At 42.8% G+C, this 15,730-nt stretch overlaps 1 protein-coding gene across 9 annotated transcripts in view; it reads left to right on the top strand.

Moving 5' to 3' along the window:
- Positions 1-15,730, top strand: part of frmd4a (FERM domain containing 4A) — a 106,832-nt gene that overhangs the window by 55,817 nt on the left and 35,285 nt on the right. For 2 of the 9 annotated variants that reach the window (XM_061035160.1, XM_061035162.1), the window contains exon 1: positions 1,108-1,883. The exons of 4 other annotated variants lie outside the window; for them this stretch is intronic. In XM_061035160.1, the coding sequence (XP_060891143.1) occupies positions 1,716-1,883 (168 nt within the window). In that variant the 5' untranslated portion in view covers positions 1,108-1,715. Of the gene's footprint in view, positions 1-1,103; positions 1,884-12,556; positions 14,522-15,730 lie in introns of those variants that run through there. 3 more of the 9 variants (XM_061035169.1, XM_061035161.1, XM_061035168.1) reach the window with 3 other exon arrangements.

The raw sequence follows: 15,730 nt of genomic DNA, 5'->3' as shown, positions 1-15,730 counted from the left end.
GTAAAAAACGAAAGAAGAGCATTTAAAGCGATAGAAAGTTTAAGTTAAAACAAAAAAATATGACTCATGCGTATTCTTCTTTCATCGAGGTGTTAGGCATGGGATGCACACACACACACACACACACACACACATCCTACTCAGCAGCGCAGGAGCTGACTCTTTTGCATCGATAAACCCCTCCATGAATCAGAGTGGGCTATACGAGAGGACATTTAATCCACCCACAGTCAGATTGCGTTTGGTAAGGCAGGCAGAGAATTACAGTGCAGCACAGAGTTATTGAATTCTTTATTGATCACCGCTTTCAGAAGAAAAGAGATAAAAAAACAAAAAAACGGGATCAGTTTTGCTAACACAAAAATAAAGATAATATATTGAAGATGAATATTGTGTTTTTTAGTTTCAATGTTCAGACTTATTTAGGATCAGCAGCGGCCTCTTGAAGCGACAAAAGAATGTCTCATCGGTCCTTTCTATAATCATCCTTGAAATTCCTGTCATTCAGAGAACACTGATCATCTGTGTCGTTTTTAGAAGTCCTGTCGACCCGAACATTTATCAGAGACTGGCAGGGATACACGCACATCTTGTAGTCCTGGCACAGGTTGTATGCAGTGCTTGTGTTGCCTCCGTGTGGCCATTGTTTCAAAAAGGGTGTGTGTGTGCGTGTGTGTGTGTGTGTGTGAGCAACCGTAAGATAAGCTTCATTGTGCATTCCTGTCTCAAATAATCAGAGTTTGACATTGACATTCATATTTGTATGCTTCCCACATTCTATGACGGGGAACGTGTAGAAAAAGCAAGATGACTCACTGGATATATATTTAAAGTCTGAAAAGAACGAGGTCAGGTCAGGAGACTCCATCCTGGGAAAAAACTGGTTTAAAAATGAAAAATGTCTCCTTTTTTTAAAAACCATTCTGGCATCAATCCAAGTGCTGCTAGAAAAGAAGCATAGTCATGACTTTGGAGGAGAAAATATCAGCGTTTTTTAAGGTGAGCTTGTCTGCTTGTGCTTGCATGAATGTGCATGTGTATGTTTTTCAGTGTGCATCATCTTCAGAGATTTTTTTTTTTTTAAAGACAGGCATACATAATGTACAACCAAAGTGACACAAGTGTGCTGTTGTTGCTTCTCATGTCAGCAGCAGTATGACAGAGTGCATATCGCTTTAAAAACAACAACTACCACTCAGAGAGACCGGCTGCATTTCCCTCTGTAGGAATGTTTGTGTTTGTGGCGCTCTGACCAATGGACAGAGGGGTGCTTTGCTTCAGGGGGGAAGAAAAGAGCGAGAGAGAGAAAGGGAGGAGGAAGAAGGAGAGAAAGAGTCAGCAGAGACCTCTGGCTATTTGGGGACTGGGGACAGGGAGGACTAGCACAGTTTGACCTTGAGGAGGCATCAGACTGCTGAAATCCCAGAGAGACTGAGAGAACTGCAGGGAGAAGGAGTAAGGAGAGAAGGAGAGAAGGAGAGGAGACAGCCACCGGGTTGTCCTGTCTGTTTATGGTTAAACTTTAGAGATGGCACAATTAATATTAACCGGAGCTAAGTGGCTTCAAGAGGATAAATAAAGGCTGATGTCTGCTGGGCCTCTTTGGATTTTTTTACCTGTGATGGCTCATCGCTGCAGAAAAGGTTTGTCAGAATGATACCTGAACAAAGTACACACACCTCCGCCGTCGCAAAGAGTTTTCTGTGAGTGAAGTTATGGAGGCCGTCTTGTTGGGTCTAGACGAGGCCGGTTGCACTCGGCAGGCTTTGCTGTGGACTCTCACCTCAACCGCCCTCCGTCGTCTCCGCGTGCACGTCAGGAACTTTCCTGCACCCCTGCATCTGTTACACGCACACAGGTGTGTTTCAAGGCCACTCTACCAGGTAGGCTGCAAAACACAGACACACACACACAAAAAAATTAACTAAATAGATTTTCCTACATTCAAGCTGTCACCCTTGCACAGGGTATTTTTTTTTGGCAGAAATTACACTATGTGCAACGATATCATCTATCTGCAACTAGTGCAAATTGAAGAGTTGGGGCATCCTGTGTAAGTAGTTGTCGCAAAAGAATAATTTCAGTCTTCAGCAAAGACCGACAAGAGAAAGAGAGAGGCTTACAGAGAACATTAGATGCTCTTTAGTCCAGGTATGTTCTTCAGGCGATAGACCATGGCCTTAGCCCGGCTGAGGGTCAAAAGACTCTCCTTTTTTTTCCGGACAGAACTGGGTTGGATGCCCTTTGCGGTGGTGTTCCTGCTTGTTAAATGGGGACACACAGGGTGCATGTGAAGTTCTGTCCCGCCAAGTTCATCGGCGAAAAACACCGCTTTGTTTTACCTTGTTGCACCGTGATGAGGAGGGCTCTTTTGTAATTGCTGTCGTCCTGAGGAAGGATACGGAGCCTTAACAGGAAGTTGTGTTGCTAGGGGCCATTAGGGGGCCGGTAACTGAGCTGTTAAGCCTTTAAGTGTTTCTATGGATATGTGAGAGACGATGCTTGCATACAAAACACAAAAGACAAACAGTTGGGCTGCCTGGTCAGTCACCGTGCCTCCACACTGGTCTACATGTTTATTCTAGCTCCCCTGGAAACTTCTGACGCACTTCATGTGTCTGTATTAGTGAATGATTTGTGACTTGTACTTGTTTTGTTGAAAAGCCACTGTTTTTTTTTTTCTCGCTGTGATTCAGCAAAATAGCCTATCAGTATTCCCTTCACCGTGTCTGGTTTGGTACTCAGGGCTTTACATGGCGGCATTAGTATTCCCCAGGCGTCTCACCTGCCCTGTGTGCTGCAGCTGGCACAGCGCAGGACAGACCACAGAGAGACTGAGGCCTGGTACTGGACATGCAGAGCACCTTTTAAATACAAACACAAAACACATAATGTAAGTTATCCTGCCTTTTTCCCTTTTTTATTCTCAAGAGGGGAACAAGCTGGATTGTTATTCCATCTTTTGCCTTCAGATGTGTTTTTTTTAAAGCATCCAGAGGGAGGGCAACACAATCAGAGGAAACTGAATACTATGGAAGACCTGCCTGAAACAAACCCCTCCTTAACACCACTCCCCTTTCAGACATCTGAAGAAAAAAAACATTCCTTTCAAACCAAGGCCTTTAAACATATTTCCTTACCATCCTCTCAGTGTTTGCTTTAACTGGCTATACTAGCAACAATATCGCCGCGCTTGGCCCGATTGTGGAGGTTCAGTCCACAATGAAGCAGTAGATAGTGGTAGGAGTTACAGGGAAAAAGCAGGGAATTAGGGGTCAGTGTGTCAGGCTGCAGGATGGGGATATCCCCAGTTCACTAGACTAGCTGTGTGCCCAGCTTCCTCTTATATTGTTAATGAGATACCCAGACTCACAACGGCGAGAGAGAGAAGAACAAAAGAGGGGACTTGACTGTGTATGTTCACATTTTATCAAACAGTTTTCACTTTCTCTGCTGCTTTTCCACCTCCTGAATTGCAAATACACTTCCTCTCCAGTGCTCTGACCTAAACTCTCTCCCCAGTGTCTCTTTTTCCTTCTATTTTGGCTTTTTTAATGCCTGCTTAAATTACCCCTTCATATCTTATTTAACTCTCCCTGCTCTGCTTTCAACTCTCCTTCAGACTCAATCAGGACACCACGCACTCCAGCCTGCGACACATAATGTCAAGGTGATCGTCTTTACGCCTTGTATGTCGACCGACCGTAACCAGCGCCGCTGTGCAACATTTTGCGATATGTTGTTTGCACACACACACAGATGTGATCTTATTACTCCTGTGAGAGTTTGCAGCTGCATGTTCACACTTTTTTTTTTACACACCGAGGTCTGAGTAATATTGACTCAACAGCCTGCAGTCACACATTTTCCTCTGGTGGTATGACCCTTTAAATAGGGAGAGTACCGACAGGCGTGTGAGGGCAGACGGTGTCTCGAGGTGTTTGCTGCTGCTGTGTCATTTCTCATGTTGCTTTTCGATTTTCATTGATTTCATCCTTGTACATTAGATGGTTTATACCTCCTGGTTTTTTTCTCTCTCCAAATCTCACCATGTGACCCCGATCCCAAAGGCAAGATATCCTGCATGGGGAAAGGGAAGAGTAGCAAGCACAGGTGGTTTGAATTCCCTTGTAAATAGCTTCCCTGCAACTTGCAAGTCTTTATATGAACCATCAGTTTGTTCTTAATAATGTCAAGTGAAGCGTTATTAAGTAAACTAATCATCAGCGTGTTCATTATCCTCGTGGATCGTTTCAGACTTGACAAGATAAACACCCCAAAGTTTATTTCCTGTAATATTGTTTTGCTAGTTACAGACAGGAAGCTGGTTCTCCAGTTGTTTCGTAGCAACGCAGCTCCACTGAAGAGTTATGTACATGTTTTAAAATTCTGCATGATGTCAAATATATCATACATATTCATTAAACCCTGATGTTCCCATTCCCTTTTAGACTCTACTACAGTATATTCAGGATTAAAAAACCAAGGCCTCATCTGTTTTCTGTGAGAACAACAGTGTGTCACAAGCTCCTTTTTTTAATCTTTTTGATGAGTCCTAGTCCGACGCATAAAAGCCGAGACACCAGCATCACAACACTAAAATAACCCGAGACTCACAATGCTCCCTCTGTCTAGAAGCTGGTTCAGTACAGTGTGTCTGTTCAGGCTGTCTTTTGTGTTTTGGGGTCTGATGGGTAGTAGACATGATGGTGTTTCATAGATCCTGGTGCTTCATGCACATGGATGGAAAACAGTCCACTGGGATTGCCCCTGAATGAAGAAACGGTTGTGTTCATTTCTCTTTGACTCTCATGTTCCACTCACCATCCATTTGTTCTCATATTCCAGTAAAAAAAAAAAAAAAGATTTCAGTAAATAGAGGTATGACATGCAGGCAGGCAGGGAAATATCCAGAAAAGGAAATCTGTGTATCCTTGCTGTTTCCCAGGATCACTCATTTCCCCCCCCCCTGTTTTTTTTCCAGCCAAGAAATTACCAGATAGAAGTTGAAGTTGAACTTGTGACTTCCTACTGAAGAATTTGGACCGCGCTCCATGTCTGGCAGCCATCTTTGTTCCGATTGCCAGAGTCAGGATCTGTCCGTGAGAAAATCTTTTCCCACGATCGGCACAAGCTCGCTTGCTGACAGCAGGGGGGGACGGGAGGGGAGGGGGGGGGGGGAGGACCAGAGCGGACATTGTCTCAATTCTTTTTTTTCCCAGTAGTTTGTGTATTTTTGTTGTAATTATCTAATTTCTTTGCAACTAGCTGGAGGCATGTTTGTGTTGCATATGAGCACACGCTCGCACAGAGAAACACGGCCGTGGATTCTGTTGGTGGTTGAAGCCGTTTACAGCGTCTCTCGGGGGATAAGGTCTTATTTGCATAGTTCATCTGGAAAACATTTCCACTTCTCCTTTCCCCAGGTTTATCAAATACACAGCGTGTGAGTGTAATTGTGTGTGTAAAAAGAGGAAATGGAAAAAAGGGGGGGGGGGGGCTTTTTGATGTCTGAACTTGAAGGGAAAAAAACAGTTAAATCATGGGAAACAATTTTCTTCCTCCATAAATTATAAAATGATGATCTAAATTTTTACCTAGCGTTCATATTTTGTTAAAATAAATGTGTTTGGACGCCTCTTGGTCTTGTTTCATGTTTCCATTTTTAAATCATGACACCCCTCCTCCCTTGGGTTCTTTAGTTGCTGTGCACCATAAGCTTCTTTGCCATGCCAGGATCTAATTTCTCTGGTAATGTGAGATTGATAGGACGGCGGCTCACTTGATTAATTACACGAGTTTGCATGCTTACCCAGTCGCTATCTGACACGCGTGCCACACAGAAATCCTAAAGGACTAATCTGATTCTGCGATTTAAGGCGGACTGTTAATTGAAAACAGAATGGTTTAATCTACATGCCTTCCAAGTATAAGTATACATCCTATACCGTGAATATGGAGCCAGGAAAAGAAAAAAAAACCTATTTGATGGAATATCTGGATCAGATTTTATCTACAATGTTTCAAATAATATAAATTTTCCAGGTTTCAGTTTCCATGTTGGAGATTATTCAGATGTGTAACATGATAAAACATGAGTCGCGGCATCCCTCTTAATCCTCCAAAGTGTGTCTGAGGTGCGGCCAGAGTCTCAACCGAGTAGCCAGGACAGGCAAGATAGAAGGTTTTTTTTTTTTTTTTTTTTGGATGTGGTCCTTGGTTTTAACTGTGGTATTAGTGGAGGGGATATAGGGGGTTTATAATGTTTTAAATTCAGAGGTTATGGCTTCCGGTATAGAATGGTAATCCCTCTGGATTACGAGGGGGAATCTGGTGAATATCTGGGAAATCCCCTCGCGTGGACTCTCAGATCCTCTGTTTGTGCAGATATTAGAGCCTCTAAAGAGTGTGTCTACATGTGTGTCCTGAACTGAGGTTTTAAAAGTTTTGCACGTATGGGAGCTTTCATAGAAGAGATAAGGAAATCTCACCTGAGTCCCAAAAACAGAAATATCAAAAACATCTCAGTTTACAAGAAGAGCCTCCCCTCAGCGCTCGATATCTGACCACTGCATTTAGCTTCATAGATTAAGTCAAATGTACTCTATGAGTCATGTTAGTACTGGATGGGATGCATACATCTTTAGTTGAGGTGGTGCTTGGTAAATGATTTCCCTCGAGTCTTCTTGTGAGCGTTTTCTTACCACTTTATTATGTTAAATAAGTCATACCAGTTATTCTGTGATACATGCAGAAACTGTAGGATCATAAATATTTATAATACTGCCAGCAACACTGCAAATGCCATCAACCTCTGTGTCCCTCTGAAGTACGTCTGTAGCTTAAATAATGCATGCATACATTGGGAATATACTAAACTGCAGGAAGATTTTAGGTGCAAAATTCTCACATATAGGGTCTGAAACACTTAGCTAGCTGGATTTGTGAGTGTTGTGTGGGAATTGAACGCTGAATAAAATCCAAAATCAGACCAAAATAAATCAACCTCATTCTCTTTTGTAGTTGTTGCACATGATTGATCAGGTGTTTTTTATTTATGGAGCGAACGCTTTCCACATCCTACCATCGGATTTTGGCTCTTCCTGAGGCAAAATGGCCATATGGGAGACGTTCAATGCCATTACAATGATGGGATTCCCTTTGGACTGAAGAGGAATTGCACACACACACAAACACAGAACCACATTGTACTTGCCAAAGGGCTCTCCCTGCAGATGAGCTGGGTCATTTTTCATTACCCTGGCTCAGAGGAATCAAGTGTGTAGTAATGGAGCACAGTCACATTGAGCCAAAGTTATAGAGAGATAAATCCTTAGTGTGTAGAGAGCACAGTGGCTGTAGACCAGACTGGCTGCAGGACGGAGCCCGTGAAGGGACCTAAAGCTCTTTTCCATAATTGTTGTTATGAATGCATCAGACTTGATCCTCTGGGAAGATGAAGAGGAAGTTCTGCAGCTGCTGCATGCTCACACTGTCTCCTCTTGTTTCTCCATTTCTTTATTATGTTTCCTCTTGTTTGTCTGCCTGGCTCATCGCCAGCTTATTCCCACTCCCTGTCCTGCCTGTCTGCATTACCCCTTTTTTGGACTCTTCCCCTTGTGGATTCCTAGCTTTGCTGTCTTCCTTGTGGAAGTGTTCTGCTGTTGTTCTTTTACTCCACATTTCTGATGAGGGAGTGTTGAGGGTAAGTGAAAGATTGAGGTTAGGGAATATGTTTTTATTGACTTGTAAACTTTATAGAGCGAGAGTGTTTCCTTATCAATGCCATCGAGGGATACTGATATTTTGAGCTGGATTGGATCATTTGTGGGAGGAACGTTCATTGCATTTCTTTTTTTTGCTTTAAGAAAATCCACCCTTGGATCCTAGCTTCTTTTTTCCTGTTACAGTGTGTTAAAATTGTCTCTCAGTGCCTCCTCCTCTAAGTGCCCTACATTTCTGCCAGAGTGCACGGCGGAGACAGCTACATCTCCCAGGAAGTTGTCATGACAACTTTTGTTTGCATGTTGGGTTTGGAGAGCAAGGGGGGGAGTGAGGCTGGTCAAACATTTATATATGTGTGTGTGTGTGGGTGGGTGTGTGTGTGTGTGTGTGTGTGTCTGACAGGTTGTGTCCATGCCACTCTGCAAAAGAAGTGAGTGCTTTTAAAAAACCTAAGAGTTATTATGCGGATGGAAGCTCACAGAGCTCCTGTAAAGCCGGTGCCTTCAATGATGTCGCTCTGTGGTCGTTTCCCCTAATTGGCCTGGAGGGTCTTTGGAGGCCCAACACAAAACACACACACACACACACACACACACACACACACACACACACACACACACACACACACAAGGGCAAAAAATGAGTGATGAACAGAGAGGATTTAGCCGCTCTTTACCGCCAAACCCCTTTTCTCATCTCCCCTGCTGTTCTGGTCTCAGAGTACATGTTTAATAGGCCGGTAGAATACATTAGGACTGACACACACTCACACAAACACTCACACACACACACACACTCACACACACATAGGATTTTTCAGACAGGACTGTTTAATATTCAGCATGCTAAATGGTTGGAGTGTTTGGTATTCTATCCAGTCACAGGACAAGAGTGGCCTCCAAGAGGCCACTGGAGTTCAACACAGTGCCCTTGAGTTACGCCATGAGCTGTGCAAGTGTGTGTGTGTGTGTGTGTGTGTGTGTGTGTGTGTGTGTGTGTGTGTGTGTGTGTGTGTGTGTGTGTGTGTGTGTGTGTGTGTGTGTGTGTGCATTTGTTTGTTAGAAACTAAAACTGAGGCAGAAGATGAACCAGATTGATAAAGACAATCAAAGATGGAGATACAACCAGCGACAAGGTCCGGCTGCATGCAGGGCTCATGAGCACTAAAAGAGCAAATACACACATTTAATAGGTGATATATAAATTCACACACATTTATAGAGGGGGAGACCATTGAAAGTGCAGAACAAAACACCAGGCTCTACGTCACTTTGTCGCTCTGTGTGCTTTGCCAGCAGTATCAGTGAACACAGGGTCACTCGGGTCTGCAGTGATTTCTCACCGTGTGAATTATAGATGAACAGAGGAGGTGTGGTGGTAACAGATCCTTCCTCTGTGAGTGACCAGCACACACACACACACACACACACACACACACACACACACACACACACCGACGACATAGATCCTTGCAGATCAACCCCCCTTATCACTTAGACTGTGTTTCATTGGGATAAAAGTCTCTGCTCTTCTTGTTAGGCTGCTGGTCCTCTGGCTCCCCCTCTTGCCCCGACAGATTTCTCCTCCTGCCCTCCTTTTTGAAACTACTCTTATAACCGAATACCCTCAGATCTGTTTCATCCAGAACACCGAGAAGTATATGGTTTGGCTTAATCAACAAAATGCTACTTTTAGTAGTGGAATTTAAGGAATGTCAAACTCTGGTCAGCAAATGGGCAAAGCTGACCAGAAAGAAGAAAAGAAATCTGAGAGTGAAAGCGGAGCCTGAAAGAGAGGGGTTTTCCCTCTGCTGGGAAATGTAGACAGTGGACATCAACTCTTTGATTTTTTTTTTTTTTTTAAATACTTGCTTATCCTCATCAAAAAGCAAAAATAAGTGGACATGAGCAAGCATCATAACTGATTCCCTTTTTGTGGCATACAGAAGTGACCTGCTCTGAAGCTGAAGTATCATGAATGAGCCAATGAAAGACCTCAATGTGCTGTGATGACATCAAGGAAAACACTCTCAGTGGTCCTCTTTTACAGTAACACCCCCCTTTTGCCTTAATTTAAACGTCAGACTTTTTATTGGATGAGTGCCATTGGAAATTTGCATAATTATTTGACCCAATTTTTACAAGCAGAATAGAGTAGGCTTTTTTAAGCAAGAGGAATACATTACATTATGGACTTGAAGACGTAAAAAAAAGAGCATTTCATTATTTAGAAATGATTTAGAAAAAGTGACCTTTCTTTCAGTAAGAATTTCAGACAGCCAAGGTCTTATTCAGAACAAGGTTAGGCTGTTATGACTACAAGGACTATTCAAATGTACCAGTAGAGAATTGTAACTCTTTGCATTCCTGTCTCACTTTGCACATATATAGTTGTAATGGAAAATACATGATTCTTGCTTATGCGTTTAACACATACGAATTTCTGCTTGCACAGTGGAAAAATCAGAAGTAACACGTACACAGGAAAAATCAAAAGTAACACGTACACAAAACAACGCACGAACATAACGGTCATCCTGTCTGAAAAGAACAAACAACACACGAACATAACGGCCATGAGGCTAGTCTCTAGGCAGATTAAAACTCATCAACAGGTGTCAACCAATGAGAGTGCCCGCTTTGCGCAGTCTGGTATAAATGTCTTGATGTAACCGCTCCCGAGCGGGGTTCTGCTACGCACTTGTGACGATAGTTTCCTTCTTTTTTCAAAAAGAAACCCTTTTATTCTGATAATAAAATACACAAAGACAAATCTTTGACTTGAGATCTTTTGTTTAATACAGAAAAATCCACAACATAGTCATCCTGCCTATATTGCCAACTCACAGCTTGCAATGGTCGTTGATTAGAGCAGTGATTCTGAAAGTGTGGTCATGTAGTTTATTTCTACAACAATTCCTTCCCAAAGAAACGAAAAAAAGGAGACAAATTATGATTATTTTTGGGTCATGCCCTTTCTCTAATAATCTAAAAGCCAATCTTCGATCAGACAAGGGGTCAGTGGTCCAATTCATGTCATTCTTCTCAAGTGAAGGGTGTTAAAGAAAGGTTGTTTGTTCTATCCGAGAATGACTATAGTTGTATGTTGCCTTAATTCCAATTCATGCAGAGAACAGTATACAGTCAGCTACAGGTGTGAGGTGTTCATCTTTGCAGTGTTTCAGGGATGGAGGGTCAATAAAGCTTCATTTCTGATAATTCGGTTGTGTCCATCTTATCACCCCCACATCAGTGTTCCCATGAAAACGCCCCCATATAGCATTTGAAAATTCATAAGTATCTTCTTCTGTCAGTTTAAGTGAAAGTTGTGATTCTTCTTTGTATGATGTGGAGAAGAAAACATCTGAAGAAGAAGAAGAAGAAGAAGAAGAAGAAAAAACAGAGAAAGACTTGGTTAAAGTCTGGGAATTGAGCTTTGTAGTAAAATAAGAACAAAGCAGTTGGTTACAGAAATATCTTCAGCTTTGTTTGAAGTGCCAGTGTGTTTCTGATTTTTCCCCCAAAAAAAAAAAACGCCCTAACTGGAACCACATTTGAGTCCCAAAGTCACTCCCGGGCAGAGAGGGTGGAGCTCGCCGACACACACACACACACACTTGAACAAACAAAACAGATCTCTCCCGGTCAGTCTTTTCTCTAGACATTCCTGGCTGCCTTTCCGTGACCCTCCCTGCTCTGAAGAAGTCCGGATTCGGCCCTGCTATTATTTTTTTTTCCATCAGGCTCTACATCAACCAATTCAACTTTACCGTACAGCTTCTATATGTTTTTGCTGAATCTTGTGTTGTAAAGTAATCGGCACCACATGCAGATAGTGTTACACATCAAACACTGACGACGAGCCATGATGTCAATTCAGCTGTAATGATCTCAGCGCTAATAAATCATTGTTGTGTCAGACCCACGCTTGCACTCAAAGTGACGCGTTTAAGAGCGTCTGTTTGTTTAGTCTCTATAAATACTCGATAGACGCAGACAAAGAGACAGAGCAAGACAGAGAAGGAGGCCATGAAGTGTGTGTGTGTGTGTGTGTGTGTGTGTGTGTGTCAGTCTAAACTGCCTACCGCAGTGTCCCACAGCCGGGGTTAAAAAGATTCTCCATCTTGCTTCAATTAACTGTTCGGCTCTGTTTATATCACATTCCACCAATATGGGTTACCTTTTTCCAGCACACACAACCATCAACCATCGACTTTTAATACCCACCGTCTGTTAAACCCGCCTCACCCATCCAGATTCTTTCCCCTTTGGACCCCAGCTCCATAAGAAATACACCAGATCAGCACCTCATTACGACCACACCTCAGCCAGGAATAGAAGCCCACCGGCTTCATAAACAGGGCGTTTTTAAGAGCCCAGACATGTCACACCATACAAGTGTTACTCACCTTTGTCCTTCTGAAACACCTTCAAGTGGTGTCACTGAAAGGTGAACATGTATGTAGAAGTTAAGAGGTGTGAGCATGGGACACTGAGGATCAATAAATCACATTATGTTTATTGTTCCTTCCTGCCCTGCTTCCTCTCTTCCATCCCCTCTCCACTCCTCCTTTCTCTCTCCAATTCAGTTTCTCTGGATCTCCTCAAATCCACTCCAAACAGCATCCTTCAGAATCTTCTTACTGCAATTTTTTTTTTAGCTCTCCACTTCTGCCCCATCCCTTCCCTCCCTGCATTGCCCGCTTCCCCCCCCCCCCCCCCCCCCCCCCTTGAAATTCAAACACATGGGACCTTGATAGCAAAGTGAGGAAGCATCCAATAAAGGGGGGAGATATGTATTACTGGAGAATGTTAAGAAGGAACGGGTGGATGTATCAAAGCCAAAAAAAAAAAGAGTCATCTGGAGATATTTAAGTTGGACAGGCCATGTTTCCGGTGTCTGGAACAGGCCAAAAATATCCAGAAACAGAAAAATCCATCAGAAGGAGAGCGGATACACCTCCTCGTTTTCTCATGTGACATTGAGCTAATAACTAAGCTGCATTTTTGGGCTTACAGCGTAAGGTTATGTCCCAACAAACTTGCTTAATCCAGGCTCATAAAATGTAATTATGTCTTCATGTTGCCTAATGTCTGGAAAAGAGATCATTTCTCATAAATCCTGCAAATTAAAGATTAACGATTGCCTGCAATGTTTCAACTGCATATGGCTCAGAAAAAAGAAATGTATGATTGGCCTACAGTCCTAAATAGATAGGCACATCTGTAATTTTGTATGCAGACATCTTGGCAGAAGGTGTGAATGCGAAATGTGCATAAAGGGGGCCTCACACTGTTTTCATAACATGGAGGATTATTGTAATAAAAGCAGACAAGCCTACACTTGCCGAGTCATTCAGATACCAGTATTGACAGCAGGTATAGGCTTTCTCCAGAGCAAAAAAAAAACATTAGCATCTATTTATAGAAGCCTTCCAAAAAAAAACTGGACGGATTTTTGTTACGTTAACAACTTGTGGTTTCAACGGCTGCTGCTCCAGCTGCAGAAGGTGAACACAAGAGCCCAATTTAGGTCATAGAGAAAAAAAAAAAGAGAGAGACAGTCTTAACGGCTGCAGTACTGAAGGAGCCAGGAATCATTCAAAGGAAGCTTAAACCAACTGTAAATGCAAGGGCGATGTGTGTTTTTAAAAGATGCAAGTAAGTTATGTCCTGGAGAGAGAGAGAGAGAGAGAGAGAGAGAGAGAGAGAGAGAGACCAAATCAGCTGGGGACGTTAAGATCTAACTAAAACTCTTATTCTTTTAGATAATTTAGGTGAACGTATGTTAAAATAGGCCTCTTATACAGTGCATGTTATAGGCTTGGCACAAAACTACTGTCAAAGTCATATGAGGATAGGATGATTCCTCCCCACAAAGCCTGCTTCAAAGAACTGCTGATTCAATTGTATGTCGACTGCTCATTCTTATTTATCAGCAGTGCATCACTTGTGTAAAAGGCAGATAATTGGTGTGATCTGTAGACACAGATGTCTGTTTTGGTTTGTAAGCACACAGAAACATACACATAGCCTTTATAAATACATGGAGGAAGAGAGAGAGAGAGAGAGAGAGAGAGAGCGGTCTGCAGATTCTCCGTCTCATGGCTGTGAGCTGCTGCTGCAGAAAATTTCCCCATATCTCCTCCTCTCCCCGCCCCCACATCTTGCCTCCATTATTCCCGTGTTTTCGAAGCAACTCCGGTGACAGCAAAGCAAAGAAACATTAGCAGGGAAGTGGAGGCACCACGTCCACGACCAGTCGGACATTTCATTTCTCCCCTCGGTCGCTGACCGGTGGTACGGTCTTCCTATCTGCTATCCGTTTGTTGTGCACGGTGCCTGCCGGTAGCGAGAGGAGGAGGAGGAGGAGGAGGAGGGGTTGGTCGACCGGGACTATAGCACCGTGAGAAGCTCTCTCTCTTTCTGCTTTCGGAAGGAAAAGGAGGGAAGCAAGCTTCTTTTTTTTTTTTTTTTGGAAAATAACACTCAACGCTTCGTTTTTTAATTATCGCCTCCTGAATGGCGGGGACATGAAATGTAACGGCTCTGTGACGTAGAGAGGATAGAGGAAGCGTCTCTTGTAATTAACGTTAACTAATGGTCACTAACATGGATGCTGATGTGCCTCCTCCCCTAGGCCGGCCGGGAAAAGGGGTGTATTTTGACGATTTTCTGGCAGTAACACGACTCGTTTCTTTTTGGGATTAATAATTTTGCTTTTTTTTTTGTTTTTTTTGTTTGAGTCTGTTTTTTTTTTGTGTTGGAGCCTCGCTGTGAGCCTTTTTATTTGCAAGGTAACTAAATGATAACATTACTGCTGTCTGTCGCTAGCACTGACCGAGCATCACTGTCAACTGTGTTTATGTGTGTGTGTGTGTGTGTGTGTGTGTGTGTGTGTGTGTGCCTCTAGAAACATAATGCAACAATGTGACCATTTGCTGCTGCTTCTTTTTTTTTTTTTTTACAGGGTTAATTTGTATCTATTTTTTAATCTCGTTTCTTGCCAGTCTGTCAGGTTTTGAAGACGAAGGTTTGCCAGTTTTAAGTAGCTAATGGGTCACAAATATTGGAGGATAACACAGGGCATGAATCACACACAGCAGAACAAGGTGATGTAGCCTAGCTAACCTGCCTGTCATTGGAACCACATTGTATTATTACAACATACAACAGAGGTTATAATGCCAAAACGCTTACAGTGGTTACTTTGCTTAAAAAGACTAATGTCATATAGCCTACCTGACTTAACTGTCTCATGCTGAAGGAATAAGCTATTGCATTAAAATGAAATGTAGCCTATCTTCAACCCTGTCCAGCTACTTTATTACATTTGGTTTAATGGTGGTCACATATGCGGTACAAAACCACAAAGTGAATTTTACGACTAAAACCAATAAGCATCTGTCTCTGCCAGATTGGGCTGCCTAATTTTAGCCTCCAGCCAGTGATTTGTTACCTAGACGTTAAGGTTTGTGCTATTCCCAGGTGTCTAGAGAGCAGGATGCCGTGGATAGTGTGTGTGTGTGTGTGTGTGTGTGTGTGTATGGCTGCACTGTCTGAAGTATTGCAGACATGATATTTAAAGAGAGAAGTTTGGTAAATGTAGTCTTTTTCCTCTCCTCCAGGGTCAGTTAAGCTGGCAAGTTGTTTTCAGAAATTAGACATTTGCTAACCATCTCATCTCATCACTTTATTTACAGTGCACTTCTTTGTTAAATACACTGATCAACACTGACCTACTGCTATCCAGTAGTCATGGTAGTAATTATTGTCAGTATACAACAGTGTAAACATGGAATACTAATACAACTCCAACACAGGAGACTGGGAGATGAAAACAAAAGCCTACACTGGAAAATCTAAGAGTGTGTGTGTGTGTGTGTGTGTGTGTGTGTGTCACTGTGTGCACAGGTGCACCCAATCTAAACCCTCAAACCACAGGAGATCAATGGCGACTGTGGGAGGGGTAAACTGAACCCTTTAAAGTATCCAGAAGCCACACA

Source organism: Labrus mixtus, chromosome 4, assembly GCF_963584025.1.
Source record: "Labrus mixtus chromosome 4, fLabMix1.1, whole genome shotgun sequence".
Lineage (NCBI taxonomy): Eukaryota > Metazoa > Chordata > Actinopteri > Labriformes > Labridae > Labrus > Labrus mixtus.
This window is presented reverse-complemented; position numbering and strand designations above follow the sequence as displayed.